General features: G+C 43.6%; 1 protein-coding gene across 1 annotated transcript in view; it reads left to right on the top strand.

Moving 5' to 3' along the window:
• Nucleotides 1-25,658, top strand: part of LOC111861709 (teneurin-a) — a 461,404-nt gene that overhangs the window by 28,385 nt on the left and 407,361 nt on the right. Inside the window, exon 2 of the mRNA XM_033750434.1 lies at nucleotides 1,758-2,549. Coding sequence (XP_033606325.1) covers nucleotides 2,111-2,549 — 439 coding nt within the window. The 5' untranslated portion in view covers nucleotides 1,758-2,110. The remainder of the gene's footprint in view (nucleotides 1-1,757; nucleotides 2,550-25,658) is intronic.

The raw sequence follows: 25,658 nt of genomic DNA, 5'->3' as shown, positions 1-25,658 counted from the left end.
GATAGAACAGAATCAAATCAGAGAGAATGAAAGTGGAGTGAGTCATCGGATATCCATGAAGAAGTGTTCGGCTGGAGAGTTATTGTGATTACGAGTGATTGTAAAAGAGTGATCAATAAATCAAATAATCCAATCCAAACCCGTTATTGTTAGTCACGGCCATAAATCGTGACAATATTAACAGTACTCACAGAATAAGTGAGACACGCGTTAGCATAATTGGTTGAGGCACTATGCTACAAGCCGGAAGGTCGCGGGTTGAAGTCCCGATGGAATGTTTTTTTTTTTCAATTGACCTAATCCTTCCAGCCGCACTATGGCCCTGGAGTCGACTCAGCCTCTAACAGAAATGAGTACCAGGAATATTCTTGGGGCTTAGGGTAAAGAGCGGTAGGCACATAAGGCTGAGAACCTCAGCGCAATCTGTGAGCCGAGAGCCTCGACATCTCACGACCCTGTGGGCCTCCACGACCTGTTACAGGGATAACTTTACCTTCTTTACTCACAGAATAAGTACAACACTTTTAAACAAAAGACAGCTAACTCGTTCGTGATCTGTTACTTAACTTATTCATGCAACTTAACTCTAAGGATTGTTGCTATGGTAACCCGAAATTATCTAAGATCAGTGCTTTCATCTCATCGTTGCGTTGCTTACTCTTCAATACGTACACGTCGATGAATATGGAAGGGTCGGTGTTTGACCGTGAGAATGTAGGCATCACGGCAAGCAGGAGTTGCCGTCTCCTTGCTGTGCATACCGCCCGGTGGATGCATTCATCTGTCTGGAGTAGAGGTTGTGGGAAGGGGGTGGGAGCTCTTATTGCTGCCCCGAGCACCGCCCTTAAAACTTCTTATTTAAAGAGATTAATGGACGCAGGTTTCGTCAGGGCTTGAGAGATCCATCTGACAGTTAAGCCGCGCAGTTTCTTCTTACTGTTTCAGTAAAATATCTTGTTTATTGGTGCTGTGGGTGAACACTCAGCTGAGCGGGTTACTTCCGTTCGTATCTCTGACGAGATATTGGTCACCCTGACTTTGTTTTCGGTGTGTACTTCCACCAAACAGATAGCGCGCCATCACATGCACGTACCTAGCGACATAGGTTGGTTATCAGTCAGCTCAATGCACTGAAATATTTATTCTTGTTCAGACAGAAGTTTATTGGCGGAGGAAGGCTATTGGTTAGAACTGGAGCTAGAGTACCTAGGTCGGTTTAGCGACTAAGCTTCTAGCTTGGGGACCTAGGGATCTGAGTTTGATTCCAGTAACGAGCATACATTTCTCTCTTGTTCCCATTGTCCGAACTGGTTATGGTTCCCATAGCTTCCTATTGAATGGGTACAGATATCTACCCCAGGGGTAAATCAGCTGGCGCGTGAAACTAACCACTCACCTGAGTGTGTGTTGAACTATCCCGCTCGGTGTAATGGAGGAACTGTTCTCGACCTCCTGGACATAGGGGTCGTGTGTTCGAATTCCACTCGAGACATGAATGTCTCTTTGCGTTTATCCTTTGTTTGTGTTGTTCTGTTGTTAGGTAGCAGCCTTCCCCCTTCCAGGGAATAATACCGTTTGTGTATAGGATTACGAACCTGAAAAAGGAGGCAGGTCCCAACAAAGTCCAGTAGAACCATTGATGAGTGAACGTTAAACTATACCTCCACTCCTCCATAGTTCCTCAAGGCGTGCTGCTTAGTTAAGCACAGGAAGAACTTTGTCTTTGTGATGCTGTAATTCTGTTTCTCTGTTTTCAGGTAAATTCAACCGCGAGTTGTGTGCTTCCCGCTCAAGAAGTTGTTCAGTAACCCGGACTCAATCGTGCAGTTGCCGCATGTGTAAGAATGGAGAGTTCTCTGGCCCTGCTGTTTGGGACTGATGGTGAGGCATCCGGGCCGATCTGGGCCGAGCAGCGGGAGCTGCAGCGCCAGCAGACATGACTATCCTGTCGGCGAAGCTAGCGACAGAGCCAGCCGCACTTGCTTGATCGGTTGTGCAGTGTTCATCTTTAAAAAAAACATGAAAATAGCGAAGTGTTGATTTCCGCGATTCAAAGCATAATTTTATCTTACCCTTCGAGCGTCAGCTTGTCCTGCGCGTGACCGTTGCCATGGATACAACATTAGGACGCCGCGTTGCGGCCGCAGTGCGAAGTAGCTCTAATGTCAGCGGAGTCGGCGGGAATATTAACGTGTCTGCTTCATCGGGTAGTCATAATCCTGGAGCTCAGGGGAGCGTCCTTATTGGCGGTTCGACGACGGCGACATCTGGCGTCGGAAGTGGGAGTTTATCGTCATCGTCAACAGCAACAGGTCCGAGATTACGGAGACAGAGGAGTTACGAATGGCGACAGAGGCAGTACAGCACTTCTGATGATGAGAATGTGGTGATTGCGCCTGGAGGAACGGGCCTCATTCACGTGGGGAACACAAGGGCAAGCAACGCGAGTTTGCAGTCCACAGGGGGCGCTTGTTCGGGCAAGCAGCGCGCTAGCCCCACTCCTGCTGTGTATGCTGCCGGCATTGCTTCTCTCCTCGCTGGATACTCGAGTAAGTACAGACTTTCACTTTCAGCGTTATACTCAGTTTCCTCGAGAGGCGTTCACGAAATGTGCTTTCTTATGGTGGGATAAATTGAGTACGTGTTTACATAAACGACAGAAAAATATGAGAAGCCGTATTTATTTATTTTTATTTAATTTGTATGAATGTATAAATTGTTTTTTTTTACGTGTTTAGAAATAGTGACGTTATGTAAACGAGAATGAACTCTTATTTACGAACAAAGCATCGTTTCATTACGATGATTGACAGGAGTTATAAGTGAAAGGTAAACAGCTAAAATTTCCATGTGCTTAACAAATTAAGCACTGCACCATGAAGGCGTATGGGGGAGTGGATGTTTAGGTCCACGTTCTATTGACCTCGGCACTATTTCGAGGTAAATAGTTTGCTTCACGCCCCGGCCACTCTACCTCCGGAGAAAGACCTCCCCCGTACCCGTTGAATAGGAGATTGGGTGGACCCCAGAGCCGATCTGGACGATATAGAAAAGTGAAAATTCTTCACCCTACCGGGACTCGAACTCCGAATCCTCGGTCGTACAGCCCGTAGCAAGTCTCTACACCGACTGAGCTATCCCGGCTCGAAATTATAAGCACGTTAAGAAAATATAGGAAAGTGAAGAAGCACTCGCTGTTACTCTGAATTGAAGCTCATTCAGTAAAGTCGTGATTCGGTCAGAGAACTTCTGTGTTCGTATTTGGAAAGAGTACATGAGAATTAATATGAAAATTTAGTTTTATTTTTGAAGTTATTGAAACGGTGTTGATTGGTATTATTTGACTTGCGTGTGTTCTGTTTCGACTTAGAAATGTTAACGTTTTAAATAACTGCAAGTCGCATTCACTTAAGGAAATCCCGGGCTATATATCAGGAACAAGTACAAAAAAATGCAAGTTCGTTTTACCACACCGATCGGCGAGATACGAAAGTATGCAGTAGGGTACATTAACAGAGAGGTCTGAATAGCGTACACCAGTAGACGCTACTGCGCTTTTGGCGTACGAATGCTGTGATACTAAAACTGTTATTTGCTAAAAGTTATTACAAATTTTATCATAATGTGTGTTCTTATGAAAACTAATTTAAATCTGCGTACAACATATCGCTACGTCATATCGCCCACGTCCATCCCTCAAAAATAAAAATGTTAAATACATACGAAGAGTGAGGAGCCGGGATAGCTCAATCGTTATAACGACTCGCTACGGGCTGGACGCCCGAGGGGTTGGAGTTCGAGTCCCGGTAGTATAAAGAATTTTCTCTTCTCCACGTCGTCCAGACCTCATATCCATTGGGTACCGGGAGGTTTCCCCGGGGGTAAGGCGGCCGGGGCGTGAAGCCAACCACACACCTCCAACTAGTGCCAAGGTCTACACATCCACCTCCCTGTACGCCTTCATGGCGTAGTGCTTAATTAGTTAAGCACAGGAACAACTCTACAGCCACTCAAGAACTTCCAAATATTTTATGAAACCCGAAGGTTCATTACCGTGTTCACAAGAGCCCTGCACTGGACCCTATCCTGAGCTAGATGAATCCAGTCCATAAAACCCTAGCCAATCTCTCTAAGGTCCTTTTTCATATTATCCTCCAACCTACGCCTAGGGGTAATAATAATAACAATAATAATAATAATTCAATTTTTTACTATTTGTGTGCCGAACCAACAGCCACGAAGCCAATTACAGGCACAGCACAGTGTAGATACAAGTAGTTACGGACTGAACAAACATAACATAAAGTCAAAGACTAATTAAAGGTAAACAGTGGAGGAAAAACACATTAATTCATATAAGGAAACAAACAAAGTAATGATAATAATAATAATAATAATAATAATAATTTAATTAACACAAATCTAAGTTGCTATTGAGAATTAAGGAATGTAAAGTACAAATATTTGGAAGAAATACTAATACTGGTTATAATACAAGCGCTCGAGACGAGGGAATGTTCCGGAGACCCGGTTCTGCGTTGCCACTTGTGGAGCAGGGCGGCCGGTCCCCGCATTTGAGTGCGCTGTTTTGTCCGACCTCCCTATCAGTCCGCACCTGTTGCCTCCAAGCCGGCACAGCGGTGTGCGGCACACACACACACACACCCACCCAACCGGCTGTCACACGTACCAGTTTCATTGCAACACCGTGGCTTTACATTGTCACTGTCTAATGCGGTCCAGTAATTACCATTGTTACTGAAGAGTGCTTCTGTCTTGTAGGAGCCGGGTTAGCTCAGTTGGTATACCGACTAGGCTAGATTTGGTGACGCCATAGATTTGTATTCGGGACGTACTCGGTTCGGATCTCGACCTGGACATCGGTTATCTTGACTGAGATTTTCCGTGATTTTATCAAGGTCCCTCGAAGGCAAATTACGGCATATTCCCAGGATTATGCTACGATCGCTTCCTTCCAGATCCTTTCAACTTCGTCATTAGTCTGTCACATTACCAGCTTTGTTATTCTTAGTGGGGTGAGATTGAGGCATCAACCGGCCTCGGATGTGAGATGATGAGTGTGGACCAGTCGGTGGAATGAGAATTGGCAGGGGAAACCGAAATACTCGGAGAATACCTGCCTCAGCGCCACTTTGTCTACCATAAATCCCATATGACCAGACCCCGGGCTCGAACCCTGGCCGCCGTGGTTGGAAGCCAGCGACGGCCATCCACGCTATACTATCGACACTGAAACAGCGTCGTTAAATGTTCCACAGGTCGCGTTTATTGTGGCAGGGAAGGAAGTGAAGGAGAAAAGGAAGCAAGGAAACACAGATCTTACAGTGGTGCTAAATGTAGGCGTGCATAAAGCTGGCTTTCCGTGAATACGAAAAGTTTCGATAAATATATTTCTACTCTACTTTGCCGCCAGTTCTAGTTGAGAAGCTCCTTAAACAAACTTTCGTCAGACGCTGTGTGACCTGAGCAGATGAATTTCCTACAGATTTCCTTCGTGGAATTCGTGGCTGTTATGTGGGGAGAGTATGAACGGGCTAAGTCATACCATTTTATCTTCCTACATACGTGTATGTCATGTGACCGCCTCTGTGGTCAGAATTCCTGGCTGCAGATCCAGAGTTCCCGGGTTCGATTCCTGGCGCTACCAGATTTTCTGAGAAGTAGTGGGTCTCAAACGGGGTCCACTAAGCTTCGCGAGGATAATTGAGGAGCTATTTCAAGGAAAAAGCGGCTCCGGTCTAAAAAACCGAGATTAACGGCCATGGGGATTCGTTGCGCTGACCACGTGACAGCCTCTATCCGCTAAAGTTGGCACTAACTTAGCCGACAAGCAGCGATCGCTCGGTCGGTATAGTTCGCTTGCGGACTACAGGTCACGGAGTTTTCTTTACGTATGTCATATGAACTATTTATCAGCATTCTCTTAATTGGCAGATGTTCCTTACTGCTTAGTGTGGGTGTGAAACTTGGTCACACATATGAAGGGGGATAAATACGTATAAATTGATCGTGTGTCAGAACGGGGGGCTGAGAGGAACATTTAGAAGTAAAGAAGAGGGAACAAGGGGCGGCTGGAGAAAGTGACGTAATTGTCAGATATTGTTACGATGATCTGATAATGACGTGCGTGAGTCATGTAGCATGTATAGGCGAGAGGTAAGATGCATACAGTTTTGTTCTGTAACCGTAGACACAAGGGACCACTAGAGACACCTGGACATAGATGGTGAAATATTGTAGCGTGTAGAGCAGCGAACGCGAGATAAGCAAATATACCAGAGCCGATTCTAGGCAACGGCTCGGTAAATACGTTTCCGCGGGAAAGAATAAGCATGCAACAATAGAAGTACTGTTGAAAACGTTTTCTTTTTTGTACTCTGTGCATACAAAGGGGTTATAAGGCGTGCAGTTGAAGCAAGAATAGTTCAGTTGGAAGGGAACCACCGTTCAGAGAGGATTTGATCCCAGAAGCAGAGGATTAGCCATTGTTAAAGCAGTTACCAGGCAACTACTAGTAAAGACGCTGCGGGCTGGAAAAGACAGTATGATTTTGTGAAGTGTGAAAATAGCGATAGTGTTATAGTTTTTGTAGTTCCGACCTGAGGTGGTCAATAAATCCAATATCCAATTCAAACCCCTGTTGAGAGTCACTCTAACACGTTGCAATATTACATTCAGTATAAATAGTTATGATGGGAGTAAATTAATCTGATTCTAGGTAGGTAATAATAATAATAATAATATAATATAATTCAATTCGTGTTTATTTATGTGCAAACTTAACAGCACAGTGGCCAATTACAAAGTTAGCACGAGTACACAGAAATACACAAAAATTAAGAGCAAAATAATAATAAATTTTTGGATTCCATAAATGAAGCAGTTTTGATTACGTTAGCAAATATCAGCTTATCAAAAGGACTCTGCTCCATGGAGTTATTTTTTACTTTAATTTAAATTAATCTCTTAAAATTAATATCTTATTCCATGTGACGCCGTGTAGCTTGCTGGAAATTTGCCGACTTCTCGGATCGACGGTGAATATAGAGGCAGTACATACTGTCTAAACATGTGTGAACTTCTACCAGACTACACGTCGTCACAGTAAAATCGACTGTAAACTTCATTGCCAGTGGCGCAAGCAACTCATCTCGAGCAAATTGGCAGGTTCTTTTTTTTTATTTGAAGTTCTCACAACAGTCACTACAAGGAGTCTTATATTCTTTGACATAACACCATGTAAACATATTGAAGTGAACAGACGTTTCGGAGGAAGATATTGCCTCCGTTTTCAGGATCGAAGTTAAGCCATCAGGACGCTAGCACAAAGCAGGCAGCAAGCAGTTCCCTAATAACTCCGAACAACACCGTTTTACATCCTGGAAGATGAAACAGTTCAAATTGATTTATTTTTTCCCCTTAAGACGAGAATTGCTCCTTGCAGCCCTGTCAGGTTTAGGGTGCGGGGAAGGGGCGAGGAAGGGCATGTCCGTCTCGGACACGTGACGGACACTTGTTGCTGACTGCACTGTCACTGTGTTAACTGCAGGAACTGGAGTGACAGGCCCCTAGACTGTTAACCACGTTTCGCCAACGTAATTTGGCCTCTTCTGTTTTATAGGCCAGAAATATGGACGCTTAAGAAAGTCAGTGCCGATCACAGTGGTCATGAGGTCTAAGGCGTGGGATCGTGGGTTCGAATCCCACTCGAGGATGTCTGGTTGCGTTTTTTCTGTGTAAGTAGCGGCCTTATGTTGGGTTTGTCCCCCGTTCGATGAGTCCTACCAACTGTCAGTAGAACCGTAGTTCCAGATTACTCCTGATAGGGGAACAGGCAAGGTGGCCTAATGCAAAACGTATAAGAAGAAAAGGAAAAAGCCACTAAAACACGTCCTAAAATAACACTTAGTTCCATTCAAAATTTGGGCTCCTTAGAAATGTGAAGGACAGTAAAATTTTGATTGTATAAGAGCACTGAAGCTTTTCAATCAAAGTGGTTGCTATATGTACCACCTACTTTAAGAGCATAATTATATATTTCGCATGATTCTAAAATTAATCAGTGGTCATTTCTTGATGAATTTATTTATATATTTATTTGTAGTTTATTTAATGACGCCAGAGTCTCATATTTGACAATCGAATATTAAGCTTATAAGCGATTTGAAAATGAAATAATTGTGGTAGGAAATTGTCTGGGCCTCATCTCAGATAATCCGATAGTTACATGGAGAGGCTGAGGAAACCCACGGTTTCTCGGCCGAATTTCCAGGCGTTCAGCTGCCGAGTATAAATAAAAAATTCACTGTCTGAGCCAACTTGCCCATTTTCTCTTTACAGATTTAATATATATATATATAATGGAGTTGTAATGTGTTTTCTGTGCGGTAGTAGCCGAATTATTAATTGCAGTTTAGATGATTTTCGAACTTCAGAAAGTTAAAAGGGTATTTGAAGCAATGTGCTGAGCAGACTTATGGTGTCTAGGTACTGTAACATTAGTCATAATCCTAGCAAGTAATTGAGAGTCGGATTAGCTCAGTCGGTATAGCGAATGGCTACAGGCTGGACGACCAAGGGATCGGAGTTTGACTCTCGGAAGGGTCAAGAATTTACCATTTTTGATGTCGTCCAGACCGGTTCTTGGGCCCACCCAGCCTCCTATCCAATGCGTACCGGAGACTCTTTCCGCGGGCTTAAAGCGGCTGGGGCGTGAAGCTGACCACTCACGAATTCGTGGTTCTGTACATTAACCCCCCATACGTCTTCATGGCATAATGCTTAATTGGCTAAGCACAGGTGCAACTTTACCTTTGACTAATTGTTTGGGAGAATGGAAGCAGTACAGAAAAGAATGCAAGGATCAGAAAAAGTAAAAATATTTGTTGACTCAGAACGGAGAAACAGAGGCAGAGGTCTTACTAATCTTATGTAATAATTTAGGGAGCAACTGAGAGTAGGAGGTATATATATTTTTTCTTTTTCATTGGCTCTACAGCCCCTTTGGGTCATTTTATCTGATTTTCAGTTTCATGATCATTTTACAAAGAGTAGGGCTCCTTGGACGAGTGATCAGCTCGTCACAAGGCCTCTACCGAAACACAGGACAACACAAACACAGAGTAAACACACATACCAAACATATTTGCCTTATGTGGGATTCGAACCCACGATCCCGGCTTCCTAGCGAGCGAAGGATGTGTATAATTAAAATGTTAATAAGCAATAAATGTGTTTTGTGCATCGGAATACTTATTTAAGTGTGATGCTGGAGTGTAGAACCAGGGATTGAACTCTGGTACTCCAAAGTGCAAGCGTAATTGATCTAATAATGTAACCATTCACTAAAGTAACAAATTATGGGTATCATCCGATTGTAGGTTATAATAAATTATTATTAATCGGCATAATTATCAGGAAGGGACAGTATGCTGTTTTGTGTCGTATGAATAAAGAACGTGTTTCTTAAAGTCTGAAGCTAAAATGTGTATAGGCCGTGTTTTTACGCATGATCTCAGTTGCTCATTAATGGCAAGAAATAGCGGCGCAGTGGTTGCAGTCGGACATTGCATTGGACAGAGGGCGACACATTGTAACTAAGGACAACAAACTGGACTCGACCAAAACGACTGCGCATTCTGTTAAGAGAAGCCAGGACTGACAAAACGGACTGTATAAGTAGCTAAGGTTCGATTGTTAGGCTGCGTTCGAGAGAGATCAGCACAATTCGTCGAGGTTTTGGGAAGGACGGCGTGGCGGNGGGGGGTGCTACCAGTTTAGAAGGACGTCATCCACCACATAACGTAGACTCTGTCTGTGTTGTTTCAATTAAATTTCTCCAGCCAATTTCTATTAAGAGACGCGTGCTTCTTTATGTTGTTCAATTAGAAAATAACACAAAAAAAATAAGTTAACGTGTAACTGAAGACAAGAGAAAAGAGGAGAAGGGATCTGCGACTTTTTCTCTAACCTTGAAGCTTAATAGAAGAAAGATTCGAATAATAGAGAAGAGACAAATATCAGAAAATAAATGCTTTATTTCCAGATACAGTGTGCGTTATTAACCCTTGAAATTCCAGTGTTTAACATATGTAACAACCGCTTCAACATTCTAAAACTCTGCATTCTGCCCACAGAGTGTATCTGTGTGTTCCGTACGGTTCTCATAATAAACAGCGACTGTTTCCCTAAACAGCATTAACCGGTTGGGCTTTGTAGCGGAGACGTAATTTACCTTCTATTAACAATTGGGTTGGAGGCTAACTGGACCATAGAGCCGGTGTGAATGAGGCAGAGAAGAATCTTGTTCACATTGGGTCTCGAGCTCCGACTCCTCGGCCGTTCAGCCCGTTCATCCGTTCAAAATAATAATTACTAGTATAAGTGTCGTGTGTTGGCCTCTTTTACTAGCTAAACGGAAACACTTTCTGTCGTCGGTCAGAACAAACATCAGTTCATCATTTAGAAATCTGAAGTTTGTAGCATGTATCTATCACTGTCTGTTAGTGGACACCCAGACAACACGTCGCCCACTCTAACGAATTCTACACGTCTCCAGTGTGTTTGTTTAGCTCTCAAGTATACAGGATTAGAGTAGACAAATGGCCCAATGAATTGAAATCGATTTGGTGTGAAGCAAACTCTGGGATTCCCCTATGCGTTCTGCAAGTTGAATTATTTTCTTCCTGCTAACGCAGTATGAAATTCTGAGTCCTTTTTAAAGTACGAACAAATGTAACAAATCAGTATGAATTCTTTGTTATGAATTGACAGCAAATATAAAGGTTTCCGTTAAAGTATTGGCCCGAATCCGCCGTAGACTGTCTGCTATTCATCTAATGGCAGTCCTGATAGTTGAAGCAGTATATACTTCCGAAACATTGATACCAAACTATCGATTTTACATTCGTGAAGATTGCAACTCGAATCTTCATCATTGTGAAAATCTCAGCACTTATATAAAGGAATCGAATGGGTTCTGGGTAAACGCTTTAGAATTCCGTTCTTGAGGTACTGGGTTCGAGTTTCGGCCGTAACACCTACTGTCACGACTCAGGTTCAGTCACGTGAAGCAAGTGCCGGTATAGTGCCTTTCATATTCCAAGCTCGTTTGCTACTAAATCATTTCCAGTTCAGTATACTTCAAAGAATTCAAGGTTTTATTGTCTACACATTGACTGCGTCGCCAAACATGGCTTCATCTTAAATTTTGCATTAAGCCTGTTGGCTTGCTTACCCATCAGAATTAATCTGAACTGTGGACCTTATAGACGGTTATTATTATTATTATTATTATTATTATTATTTTTTTTTGAGGGGGTTGGTTTCCCCATGCACCGCGACTAATAGTCTATTGTACGTCCCCCTTTGTTATTCTACCAATCTCCATACCCTGCCGGTACTGGTGTTCGCTATCAGTCCCGTTCAGCCAGCGAGGCTGGCTGTGGTGCCTGATGCTTCCCCATCTACTGGAGGCATTGGAAACTACTTGGGCGGGAAACTTTTTACCTAATTTTGCTCAGAGGTCTCCTAGAGACATGAGGATCTTTTACGTGCCGTAAATCTACAACACGGGACCCACGGCTTAAAGTCCCTCCCGGATGACTTGTTCCCTGAATTTTTCCGCCCTTAAAAATTCCACGACCTCCGCCGGGTTTGAACCCGCGTACCTTGAGTCATGAAGTGGGAACGTTACCCCTAGACTACGGAGGCCGCTTTATAGACGGTTACTAGGACTCCTTGGATGGGGGATCAGCCCTAACGCAAGGCCGCTACCTACACAGAACAACACAAACACAGAAGAAACGCGGACAGACATCCATACCTCGAGTGGGGTTTAAGCACACGGTCTCAGCGTTGGATCGGGCGAAGACATTTCATGCCTTAGACCACGTGGCCACTGTGAACGGCGTTAAATATAGCATAAGACATACATTAAATTGCAATTGAGTAAGTTTTTGGTGAAATTGTAACATACACGAAGAAAGAGGTGCGTTGAGTTATTCTGCGAACAGTGTAGTTGTCTGAATCCCCACTCGTGGCGCTGACAGGACTGGCGGCATTGCTGCAGCCGGACGGTAGAGTGTGCGGAGTTTAATTTTGGAGAGATGTTGATAGAGTTCCTTGGAAGCTTCGTGTTTCCACTGGCTTCTCTCGTTCTTACGAACCGTGTTAAGGTTTCGTCTTCCTCCGTCGGGGCCCCCCCCAAGATCTACACTTGATTGATGGCTCGGGGTAGAGTAGAAGGAAGCAATAGTAGCAGAAAGTGGAGAGACAGAGAAATTGAGAACAGGAAGGAAATGATTGGTTTTCTTATTTATCTGCTTCTTTCCAAGGGTTGTTATCCTTCACTGCATAATCACAGCAATGTAAGACGCATCGCGTTTCTTGGAATGTGGGTTTTACGAAAACAATCGAAAAGTGCACATTCCTCGAATTTAAGACGCACCTCAATTTTGCAACAGAAATAGATGAGAAAAATGTGAGTCTTATATTGGAAGTAATACGGTGTATATACAGTACTGTTTTTACTGAAGGAATGAACCTACACGACACGCAAACCAAACTTCTCCTGTGTTCAACTAATTAAGCACCAAGGTATGACAACTTATTGGCGAGTGGAAATATATAACTTCACGCATTCTTAACATCGACACCGCATATGAATGGTCAGTTTCACGCCTCGGCCGCTTTATCCCCAAGGAAATATCCTCTTGTAGGTATTGAATTTGAGATTGTTTGGGCCCCGGATTTAGAGAGTTATGTCCTGTCCTTGCTGGGAATTGAACTTACGTTCCTCGACCACGTAGCACCTTGTCCGCCGCTGAATCGACTGAACTATCGTGACCCATTTAACTGTATGATTTACTCTATATTTATACCGGTAGATTGATTGCGGATGTGAATATAATATTAAAATGGTCTTTAAACAAGGTGCGAGTGAATGGATTTGATTAATCTTCACGAGGATTGGACTCAGTTACAGTTTCTTCTAAACAAAGTGAAGAAGGCTCAGGTTTCGTGGAAAGCGAAGTGTTTTTGTTCTCATTGGCTCTCAGCTTGTCAAGGAGGAGAAGGGAATAAATGGAGGTTTCAGGTGCGCAATGCGTTGAATGTTATACGTAATTACGTCCACAGGAATGTGACCCCAAGAGCACGGCGTCGCGTTCCGGGTGACTGCAATATTTCGGTCTGCAAAGAAACGAAATCACAGAAACAAACAGAAACGAACGTAAACATGAACCGAAATTCGATCAATATGAGGTAGGCTTCTTGTGTGCCCGTCAGTATCTTCACTGTACAGCGTCGAATTGCAGGATGACTGATGAATGATGAATTGGAAAGGATTTGAAAAAGAATCATCCGCGATCTTATCAAGGTACTATCTTCGCGTTTGCCTGAAGAAACTGAGAAGAACCACGGAAGTCCTCCAACAGAACAGCCGATGAAGTAACATGAAGTTGTCCCTGTGCTTAACTAATTAAGCACTACGCCATGAAGGCGTACAGGGAGGTGGATGTATAGACCTCGGCACTAGTTGGAGGCGTGTGGTCATCTTCACGCCCCGCCGCTTTACCCCGGGGAAAGAGCCCCCAGTACCCATTATATAGGAGGCTGGGTAGACCCCAGAGCCTGTCTGGGGGACGTGGAGAAGAGAAAATTCTTGAGCCTACCAGGACTCGAACTCGGATCCCTAGTTCGTCCAGCCCGAGAGACAGTTGCCGTACCGACTGAGCTATCCCGGCTCCTAGAACAGCCGGTTTCCTGACAGATATTCGAACCCAGCACCTCGCGAACACAAGTCGGGGTCGTCACGTCTGCTCCGGAATTTTGTTAAAAGTTTAAATGTACGTAAGATATTTTTCTAAAGAAACTAAGTTGAACTGAAGGCGCCTTCCCTGAGAAAGACAGCGAATGTTTGATCCTCTTCCTCTGGCTCCTCTGTCGGCATGTTTCGACCATAAAATTTGTTACAGCTACATCCATTCTTAAATGAAGACGCCTCTTTTCTGGGATATAAACCCTGTAGTGCGTTGAAAGTCAACTAACGTTTCGGAGGATCATGCTGCCTCCATCTTCAGGTATGAAGATTAAGCCAAACAATAAAACAGCGTGAAAGCAGGTGGCAAGGAGTCTCTGCTCGTTTCCTCCTTTCCCCTGGTTTCCTGCGTTTTATTCTTCGACCAAGAAATGGACGTTACATGTTCCTCGCCGAAACGTCCTTTGTCCTTCAACACACTACACGACGTTATGTCCCAGAAGACAAAACTCTGCGCGAAGCACAGGAGCTCAGTTATCTCCGATGTATTTTAATGACATGCGCTTTGCTTCCGTCAACTTTTCGATTAGTTCCGTAAAGTTTCAACAGATGGCATGCTATTTGTGTTTTCCGATAGCATGTTGTGTTTTGTTTTTAATACTCACTTAAATTAATTTGCGGCTCTAAGGAGTGAGGTTAGAGCTAAATGGGTAGGAGAGGACATTTATAAAATGCTCAAGCTTTTCTGAAGGGAACTGAGAGAGTTCTAGAGCAAGTACAAGTATATTTGTTGCTTACCCATGATGCCTTCCAAATGATATCCATTAACAGACTCGCATATTAGTTTGCTTTTCTTGCTGTTAAACACTATCGGTATATGCACTGTAATGGAGGCAATAAAAGTCTGTAGTAACTTGTTTGTTGTACACGCATACATATGGATTTTGTTGTTGGTGTCATGGATGTTAACTTTTCAGAGTTGCTGTTCGTGTCTATGCTCCTAGATACTCATATGTTGCATTACTGCTGATCGCTTTCTGATGGTCACTGCATCGAATCTGAGTGATGGACGTCGTATGTGTGTGAGGTTTGAGGTTCTCACATAGGCCAATATTGAGGTTTCTGTAAGTCCTTCCGCAAATTTCTCCCAAACTCTGATCACCGACCGTTGTTCCTCCTTGGTGCATTGTATAAATGGCGTAAATATATACGAGTTCTATCATTCTTGACCTCGGCACTAGATGGAGGCCATTAATCAGCTTCACGCCCCGGCCGCTTTACACCGAGGAAAGAGCGTCCGGTAGCAGGGCCTCTTTCTCTGAGGTTAAAGTAGCCTGTGCGTGAAGCTCACCACTGATTGCCATCTAGCACGCAGATTAATAATACGTGGAGCTGTACCTTTACTCCTCTTTAGCCTTCATTGCGTGTTGCTTAATTAGATATATTCTAACATGTATATCCATTGCTAGTTAACAGCTAGGTAAACACGTTCCCGCAAAGAAATATTCTTGGCCAACAATAGGAAAAGGGCTTTTCATTGCTAGGCAACGAACAGTAAACAAATTTCGTCAACAATAGAGGCCGTGTTTTGTGTGCGGTCCGTGCCGAACCTGTATAAGAAGCAGTAAAGACTTCGAGGAGGTTCGTCAGGAATACGCCGTTCAAGGCAGTTCAGCAGTTGATGTGCTAATCTTGAGAGTGTTCATAATTGTTTGCGTGTCATAGATACAGCAATCGTGAAAGTGTAATAACGAACTGTAGTTACGACGTGTGAAATTATCCAGTAAATCGCGTAATCAAATCCAGAACCCGCTGTTTCCTGTCGCGTTACCAGGATACACGTGACACTATTTTAGGTTTTTTTGGAGGGACTTCCCGAAATGATTTCTAAAACACATACATATATAGAGAGTACATTATATATATTTAATTATATTTTTCTTTATATGTTGTTACTACGAAGACAAAGATTTTCTTGAAAGTGAATATTCGTGTGTTTCCGAATAGTGCAATTTTGTGTTGTTTTTTGTAATGGAGAAACAACCCATAATGCAGTTTCTGAGGGTAGACCTACCTCCTGAGTTACCGTGCCATGAGGGTTGGAAAATCAGTTTGAAATACGTCGCGTCAGAATGAAGTTTTAGTTCACGAAACAGCAGCCAGAGGTAGTGAGTGGAGTATATATATTTTTATTTACTTTTCTTTGTTATGTCCTTTTACTGTTTTGGGGATTAAGGCTGGAAAGGGGAAGACTAAGAAGAAGAGAGTAGAAAACGCAACCTGGCAATTCCGTGGCTGTATGCTGAAGGACCTCCACATACAATACACATAGCCTGTCAATATTTCTGGTCGACCGCGCGCACATTCTGTGGTCTGCCTGGGTCACCATCCATCTTACTCGGCTAGACCCTAAACCTGAGCGCTAGAGCGGCACATAGACGCTGCGCTATCTTCTGTGGTACGTCGCTCGTCACGTCCCAGAAAATAATATTGTTGCGTACAGACCCGTTGCTAGGCAAAGACCACGAAAGAAACATCGTGACAAATGTAACGGGTACAGCCGTTGCTATGCAATAAGCAAATAAACAGTATTACGAAACCCATTTCTAGGCAACGGACCGGTAAGCACGTTCCCGCAGCATCGAATATGCACAGACAGTAGAGTTAATATTGGAGACGGCGTTTTCTACTTTACTTTTATTCCATTACTTTTTGATGATGTGAGCCATATTAAGTTCTATCAGTCTGCTTACCTTCCTAAGCGTCAGCAGTCCTTAAGGACTGCACGTATTATGACATCAGAACCGCTCTCACGGACGTTAAGAACCAATACAGTTTAAGGAGTAAGCACTGCGTTGTTTGTTCACTTAATTTCATTTTCTGTGCTTCCTCGTTAGCGGTGTTTTCATCTGTTATTGTGTAGACCAGGATGTCCGACTTCAAACAGGTTGTGATCGACTTTTTAGTGTCAAAACTGTTAGTGATACCACCCCCTCCTATCGTCGTACCTCGCTTTAAGCAAAAATATTGGTAAAAATAACACGACACATGATGTTTGTCGTAAAAGCAACATACATGAAAGTACAGACTAATTTAATACGTATTTTACCTTCAAAATCAAAATCTTATCATATTATATTACAAGTGAATTTACATGCTTTTCACGTATAATTTCCATATAGGCCTGTCAGATCGACCAAAAATCTTCCCGCGTTCGACGCGTTAGACATGCCTGGTGTAGTCGGTACATCTTCCAGTTTCGTGGTATATACTGAGTAGCAAATTAATGACAGAATGTAAGTCTTATCTTCAAGTAATGAATTTAATGAAATTTGCACTAGTTCTGTAAGCAACCACAAGCTTTTCAGTAAAGGAATTTGGTACACAAGTTGCGGTTGGTTCTGTGTAGTTGACGTTTTTATAATTACATGTCTGAAACGTCCTTGGGAGTATGTCAAGTATTGAGTAGTACAAGAAAATTCTGCGTTGGATTTGAGGTTTTCACAGCATGACTGAAAATTTCAATTTTCTGAGACATAGCGCCCTGTAGTTCCATGTTTCAGAGACATATCACTTTCAGCTGCAGTGCCAAACGGTGCCCCACTGTAGGGTGGGAGGGGGGTGCAGTGCATATTGGTTTCTCACTTGTCTCAGTCTTCAGACTTGAGGATGGAAGCGACATGAGAAGGAAACTGTCAGGGCCCACTCGAGGTACTACCCCAGAATTTGTCTGTAGGGACTTAGAAAACCAGCGGAATTATCAGGATCGGCGGTGTCCCTGTCGAGATTTGAACTAAGCGCTTCCCGAATATCGATTCCAGAGCGTCATGACTCAGCACATCCTCACGGTGTCACCTCTTCCGTCGCTGATGCACTTCAACTATTGTTTTTTGATAATGTAGCGTAGTTGGTTGAGGCATTATTCTACAAGCCGGAAGGTCGTGGGTTCAAGTCCCGATGAGGTGAATTTTTTTTTCAATTTACCTAATCCTTCCAGCCGCACTATGGCCCTGGGGTCTACTCAGCTTCTAACAAAAATGAGTACCAGGAATCTTCCTGGGGTGTAAAGGCAGCCGGCGCGTAAGGCTTACAAACTTACCGCCATCTATGAGCCGATTGTCTAGAAAATGTTGGAACCTCGACATCTTACAACCCTATGGGTCTCCACAGCCTGTTGCAGGGATATCTTTACTTTACCTTACGATAACATGACAGAGCCCGTTGTTGCACGCATTATCACAGCCGCCATCTTTGTATCCATTTAAAAAATTGCGGCTAAGAGCAAGTGTGACCAAGTGTCTGACACCAGAGGCTGACCTACGTTGCCAATAAATCATCTAACTTTGTTGCACCACCTTCCCTTTCTATACATTTTGTTTCTTCTTCTTTTTTTAGGTCTACTTCCTCTCTCACCCTTGTTTCTCTTGTTCGCCCTAACCAGTTGAAATTTGTTAGCCCCCAGGCGTTGAATTTCAGCGGATCGTACAGAGTTGCTTGCAAGAGGGGATCCTAATGTTTGAATTTGTGTGTGGGAGTCGGCCGGCTCACATTAGCGGTATGAGTTTCAGTAGTTTCTAGATTCCTAATACCGCCAAGGATGTACAGTCCGGTTTTTCTACCTGGCCGCTCTCATCCGTCTGCGCAACGGATTCTGTCCAGCCCACAAACTAGGTAAGGCCTTTCGCGAGCGTACTGTGCTATAACAGGGCCTTGGTGCGCGTAACCCTGCTACATCCCACAGCAGTACTGTGCAAGCACTGCCACACTTCGCAAGTCAGAGGTCAGGTCTAAAACATTGCCTGTACTACAGTTTCTGTTTTTCTGCCTTCAGTAGTGTAATGTTATGTATTTTGGTATGTATATTTACCAATATTTAGGAGAAATGAGAGCCCTACTTATTGTAGTTTATAAGTTGAAACACATAGCGAGGAATAATTATATGTTGCTGGTATAGAAAACCGAAATTAACTTCCGTGGGTATTCGTTGCGTTGACCACGTGACACCCTCAATCTGCAAAAGTTGGCACCAACTTCGCTGACAAGCGGTGGTCGCTCGGTTGGTATAGTTCGCGTGCAGACTAAAGCCGCGGAGTTTGTTTCAGCTGAGTAATTATTTGGAAATGACGTGGAAGGAAGCGATTTTGGATTTATTTAAGGTAATACTATCTTCAGGTTTTCTTGAAAGGGCTGAGGAAAACCACAAAGGGACTCAGTATGTTTGGTGTTCCGGCCAAGATTCGACACCAGCGCCTCCGGTATTGAAGTCGGAAGCTTCACTGATGTATCTGTGGAGAAACGCATTGCCTTCATCTTAGGGGTGACAGTAAAATTTTACCATTATTCGCACCCGAACCCCTCGATTACTGTCACATCAGAATATTTAGAGCCCCATGGACACTTAACACACTGAAACTTGCTTTGCAAATATCACTGAACGGTTAAGACATTATTGTGATTAACGAACGAATTATTGTTGAAAAGTTCACAGAGTTCACCTCTCACGGAATTGCAAGAATTTTATAAAACACAATACTCCTTTACCAAATTCGTAGGAGACTGTCAGTGACACCAATCCACACTCACAACCTGTTTTATTGAAGATCTATCCTCCCATCTACACCTAGGTTTTCCCATTTATCTACTTCCTTCATGTTTCCGTGCCACGCCCTTGTACGCACGTCTGCCTCACGCTTACCACAAAACTTGTCTTGACCGTTCTAATAATAGTTTTACATCGAGTACAACTTATTTGGGCGCAGGCGGTAGCGTAGTTGGTTGAGGCACTACGCTACAAACCAGAAGGTCGCTGTTTCGATTCCCAATGAGGTCGTTGGATTTTTCAGTTGATCTGTGGCCCTGGGGTCAACTCAGCCTCTAACAGAAATGAGTACCAGGAATCTCCATGGGAGGTAAAGGACGGCCGGCGCGTAAGGTGCCTCACGTCTCAGAACCCTAAGGGCCGCACAGAATGTTAGTGGGATACCATTACCTCCCTCTTTCTACTCTCCTGTTACTTTGCCTCTCCTACTTCTCCTGAGATCCTGTTCTCACATACCTTCAGTCTGCGTAAGGAATTGCTAAGGGTGTTTCGTGTTATCGCAGAGAGGCTGTTTGCGCGCATGCGCATACAGTTACTGTTACCCCTGTCAAGCAATGGCATTTCTGTCTGCAACGTGTAGAATATTATCGCTTTTGTTTTCAATTTATTTAGTAATTAATCCCTGTCTTTGATTGTAAACCTCTGGGTAAGACATTTTGTTTGATTGTTTCTCTAGCGCCGCTGTCTTGAAAGTTCCAGATCAAAGGTTCCAATTACAGCTAAACCTTTACCTCAAGGTCTGTGCCTCTGTTTATGCGTGCAAGAGTGATACATGTACACCCAAGTGGTCAATATTTTCGTAATTAACTTACAGCAAGCCTCTGAAATATAGCTTAGTGTGTGTTACTACTTGTTTAGCAAGTCACTTTGATGCAGAGCTCGATCAGTGTAGTGATTAGGCTATGAGGTGGAGGACCGATGAATCGAGGTTCGATTGTCGGGATTGGCACTCACACCAGAAGCCCAAATATATGGCAAATATATGTTCCGATGAACAAATCTTTTTTTTAAGAAACTGAATATGTGATTCTGTTATGAGTGTTGCAGGATGAAAGGGAGTAAAATCTGTACTGATAAGTAACAAACAATAAATTCGAAATTTAATAACTTAATTATTTCTAAATATTGTCACAAATATAGTCCTCTGTGGTCTAGTGATCAGAGTTCCTGGCTGCAGATGCAGAGGTCCCGGGTTCGATTCCCCGGTGCTACCAGATTTTCTGATGAGTAGTTGGTCTGGAACGGGGCCCACTCAGCCTCGTGAGGATGATTGAGGCGTTATTTCAAGGAAATAGCGGCTCCGGTCTAGAAAACCGAGATTAACGGCCGTGAGGATTCGTTGCGCTGACCACGCGACACTCTCTATCTGCTAAAGTTGGCACTAACTTCGCCGACAAGCTGCGTCAGTATAGTTCGCTTGTAGACTAAAGGCCACGGAGTTAATTAGAGGTCTTCACAATCCGAATCCTCATATTATTTTTAAGGGCCGGGAAATATGGTGACGCCTTTTGCTAAGAAGCTCTGTTTGGAAAAGAAAACCCCCGTCAAGTACTGGGGCCCATATTGCATGCAGTAGGAGGACCGGATGATTCGAAACGAAGTGGTCGTGGTCTACTAGGACTGCAGTCCTTTCATTTTCATGGAGAGACTGAAGAAATCCATAAAAATCCTCAATCAGATTAGCAGGTGTCCCGGCCGGAATTCGAACTGAGTACTTCCTAGAACACGGGACCGCTATTCCAACCCGCTTAATGACGTCGCTGAGCAGTAACGTTATTATCCATAGGCAAGTTAAGTAGATTTTCGTCTCATTAAGTTGGAGCCTTGAAAATAATTGGCCCTAACAATAAACACAATCCCCTTGATATCCATTCTGTTTTCCTGGAACAGCCTTACGAAGCGCCTGTGTAGCTAATTAACAAATGATGTCTTCATGTTCTTCGCGTTTCCATAATTGAAGCCCGAACACTAATAGGTTCCGAAGTTTTCGTAATACGAAGAATCGAAACCAATAATACAGGGTGCATAAAAACAGATTCACTTTATACAAGGCAGTGTGTTTTCTGCAACGGCACAACAGGTGGGAGGGGAAAGGTAAAAAGTCGCCCCAAAATTGCTCTTCTTACCCCTTTTGGAGTGGGTGACTGCCTGTGGTTAAGGGCGGCGATTCTCCACGGACCCGCCTTATCCCTCTTTCCGTCTGCACGGCGTCAGATATTAGGGTAACGTCCATTTTTTTAGCATACGTTCCTTATTAAAGAAACACAAGTTGGATTATGCGATCACTTTGCTGTCTGTGTGTATTTTTTTATTGCTAGTGGGGTGGGGCTAAGCCCCTTGTCCCTTCTTAGTCTAAAAGCTATTTGCGTTTGCACGTTATACACAGTCGCAGACGCCATGTTGATTCGCGGGACCCTTGGCCCTGAGTTGTGTAAGTGGACCCCTGCACCTGGAACACCCTGTTGTTGTCAGTGGCGGATCCTGGATATGAAATGTTCTTTGTAAGTCAGTAGTTACAGATAAGGTGATGATATAGAGGTTAAACCCGACAAATTGTACGTAGACATAGAGTGCAGTGAAGTTCTAAGTTGCATCTGAGGCTCTGGTGTGTGTGATTATGAAGAACACCGTCTCCTAGAATGAAATTGGACCGAGCCTGAATGTAGATGGAAGCAGTAATTTCCCTCCGAAACTTCGGTTAAACTGCGTGGCCTCACCTCACAGACGTCAGGACTCCTCAAGTAATTTTTTTCCAAATTAATAAGATAAAGTAATATATTTTCACGTGTAGCTGTGACTTATAAGACGGGTTTTGGATTGGATGATTGGATTTATTGGCACTTACAAATTCACACAGTCAGGACTACAGGCAGTTCAGCACTGTCCATGTTCAACACAGTTCTAGTTCACCGTTACACACACACTAGGGTTTTCAGCCTTCACTAGTCGTGTCCTGGCAACGGATTTATCACACTCCTCCTGAAACTTGAAATCACACATGAAGTTTTCTTCGCACCACCTAATTTCTTTCTTGCCATTTCTTCTCAATCACCTTCGACTGCCGTCTCCAGAACTCGACCCAATTCTAATTTTAGTTGCGTGAGATCCTCGCTATATAGCCTCGACGCGCACTGACAGAAAATACCGCTTCCTCTATTGTTGCGAAGGCGTGTCTAAAGCGCTAATCCTTCCAGCCGCACTATGGCCCTGGGGTCGACACAGCCTCTAACAGAAATGAGTACCAGGAATATTCCTGGGGGTAAAGGCTGGCCGGGGAGTAAAGCTGACAACTTCAACGTCATCTATGAGCCGATTATCTAGGAAATGCGGGAACCTCGACGTCTCACAACCCTATGGGACTCCACGGCCTGTTACATAGAGGTTTATTTCTTAGTTTTATTTTACCCCTTATTTAATTGTAGGCAGCCAGTACCAACATTTGAACGCAGTCTTTTCCATTCTTAGCAAAACTCACTTCAACGATACAAAAAAAAATCTATACCCCAACACATTTTACACTTACTTCCTCCCACTCTCCCCATTTGATGGAAGAGAATCGCTCATTGCTGAACGTTTACGTTCCCCCCATCATCCCCTCCCCCTTCCAGTCTCCACCTACGCGACTCTTATTTCACAATTTTCGTGTCGATCAACGAATTCATCATTATTTTTCTCTCATTTCGCCTGTTCTTATCCAGCCACTTGTCAAGCACTTACCGCACTTCTCATAGTTGCCCTTCGATGCCTAATCTTACGTTCCTGTCTTGCACAACAGTCGCTGTTTATTGTGAGAACCATACGGAACACACAGATACACTCTGTGGGCAGAGTGCGGAGTTTTAGTGTGTTCAGTCCGTACCTCACAGGAAACATTACATCTCCGCATTTATAATAAAAATTGCTCGTCCTGATCATGTCAATAGGGGGCTTCCCGCCGTCATGTGATATATTTTTTCCCTTTAACAGTAACAGACATGACACGAGTACGAACTTTTGAGGTGGAATCAACATTATTCAGTTCATGATTCTGTTCGAGTATACGCCTTTGAAGACTATGAATTTTAAAATAATTGTTATGAAAATTGAAACTGACAGTATGACAAGGAGACTAATATGTACGGTATTAACTCCTGGATTTAATGACGATAGATTATCTGCCATTTTACCCAGATGTGAGGTATGTGATATAGGAGAGCCCACAGCTTAATATGAAACTGTTTGTGTCTCTCTGTGTAATGGAAATTATCAGTCAACCAAGGGACTGAAGGGAAGTGGAATTTTAATTTTTAATAATACGAATTAATACCTAGAATGATGTATGAGATTATAAAGATATTTGAGTGTACTGTTTGTTGGGATGTGGCACCTTATAGTTTTATAGATTTTTATTTAAATTTTCGAAGGCTCCCACTGCAACTATTTTCAGGACGGTAATTAAGTCAAGCACACTGGCTGTACTTGTTGCTTTGCTCGGTTTGCTCTTATATTGCTCCGAAACGTCGGTGAACTACTTACTACATGATGTTACATCCCAGAAGTGACTCTCTTCGATACTGATTGAGCTAATGTGTTCGGTTGCCTTTCAGTTAAAAATAACGAAGCTGTAGTCCATGTCACGACCGCCTGTGTGGTCTACTGGTTAGAGTTCCTGGATACAGATTCAGAGAACCCGGGTTCGATTCCCGGCGCTACGGGGTCCACTCAGCTTCCTGAGGATAATTGACGAGCTATTTCAAGGAAACAGCGGTTACGGTCTAGAAAACCGAAATTAACGGCCTTGGGGATTCGTTGTGTTGACCACGTGACACCCTCTATCCGCTAAAGTTGTCACTGACTTCGCCGACAAGCGGCGGTCGCTCGGTCGGTAATGTTCGCTTGGGGACTCAAGCCACGGAATAGTCCATGTCTTCTTCATCTCTTGTTTACGTATTCTCTCTCTCGTGTTTATTGTGTCTCTCCACTTTACCGTCGCGGCTCTGACGACTAATTCATCCATCGCATTAACAGACGGACCTGTTGTGTCGTTTGACCCCTGCACGTAGAAATCACCCTCCCTACTGTGATTTAGGATTCTCACGCGGTGACGCGTGACGCCGTGTAGTCTGGTTTATCGTTACCGATATACTGAGCAAATTGACTTAATAGCAGCACTTCTGGTCGATATTAGAGAGATTCCCTTTTCGAATCTCTGCACGGACACCTATTATCCTTACTAAAATTTACTCATAAAAATATAAAGTTGTACCTCTGCTTAAATAATTAAACAGACGTTATGAAGCCATATGAGGGAGTGAAGGTATAGCTCCACCTTGCTTGACATCGGCACTAGGTTGAGGTGAATCGTCAGCTTCACGCTCCGGCCGCTTTACCCTCCGCTAAAAAATCTGTTTTGCCCATTGGATAGGTTACGTGGGCCCCAGAACGAGATATAACGTTTTGGAGTGGAAACAAATGTTGCCCAGCCGGAATGGAACCCCTGCCCTTCAGCCTGTAGCCCGTCACTATATGGACTGAGCTATCCCAGTTATTTGGGGCAGTATCTTAAATTATGCTGGGACAGTTTCCTTGCACAAACTTTCCAATTCGTTCTTTCGTTGTCATATTATCTTTCGGCGCTGAATTACTGACGTTAATGATAAATATGTAACGGAGAAGTCATTAATGTTTCGGAGTAAACGGCTGCGTGCATCTTCAGGGTAGAGAAGTATTACGAGACCCTAGCCATAGGCAGCACAGTGTGTCCAACTTCTCCGTTACTGTGGTCGCAAGCTCACTCCTCATTTCACACCCTCCTCCTCCTCCTCATCCTCCTCCTCGCCGTCTGTTCTCCTTCCTTCCCCCACCCCCTGCCCGCCTCCGCCTCCGCCTCCTCCACAAAATTGGATTCGATTTGAAACAGGAGAAAGGAACACGTTCAGCAGATAGACGGGTAAAGAGCCTTGTTTCAGTGTCTTTTATGGGGCGTAGTCCCCCTGAGCAGCCTTCTATATTCAAGTTTACTTGAGTTAAATGCTCCTTAACTCCATAAAGACGAGAGTTTTCAGAACAGGGTCTGACGTCTTACCTTAACTGGAACTGTATATAAATCTTGATTTTAGAACGTGAGGTTGGTTTACCATAATAGCCAGGCCAGACATTTTCTTGTATAGCGAGGGATACAGGGTTATCTCTCGGTTTTCGATTTTATTGTGAGGTCTCTGCATCTTCTCTAACCCCACTGATTCTCCCTTTCTGCAAATATTTCTTTCTTTATCTCTCTTTGTGTGAGATTCTCTTGCG

This window comes from Cryptotermes secundus, unplaced genomic scaffold, assembly GCF_002891405.2.
Source record: "Cryptotermes secundus unplaced genomic scaffold, Csec_1.0 scaffold136, whole genome shotgun sequence".
NCBI lineage: Eukaryota > Metazoa > Arthropoda > Insecta > Blattodea > Kalotermitidae > Cryptotermes > Cryptotermes secundus.
This window is presented reverse-complemented; position numbering and strand designations above follow the sequence as displayed.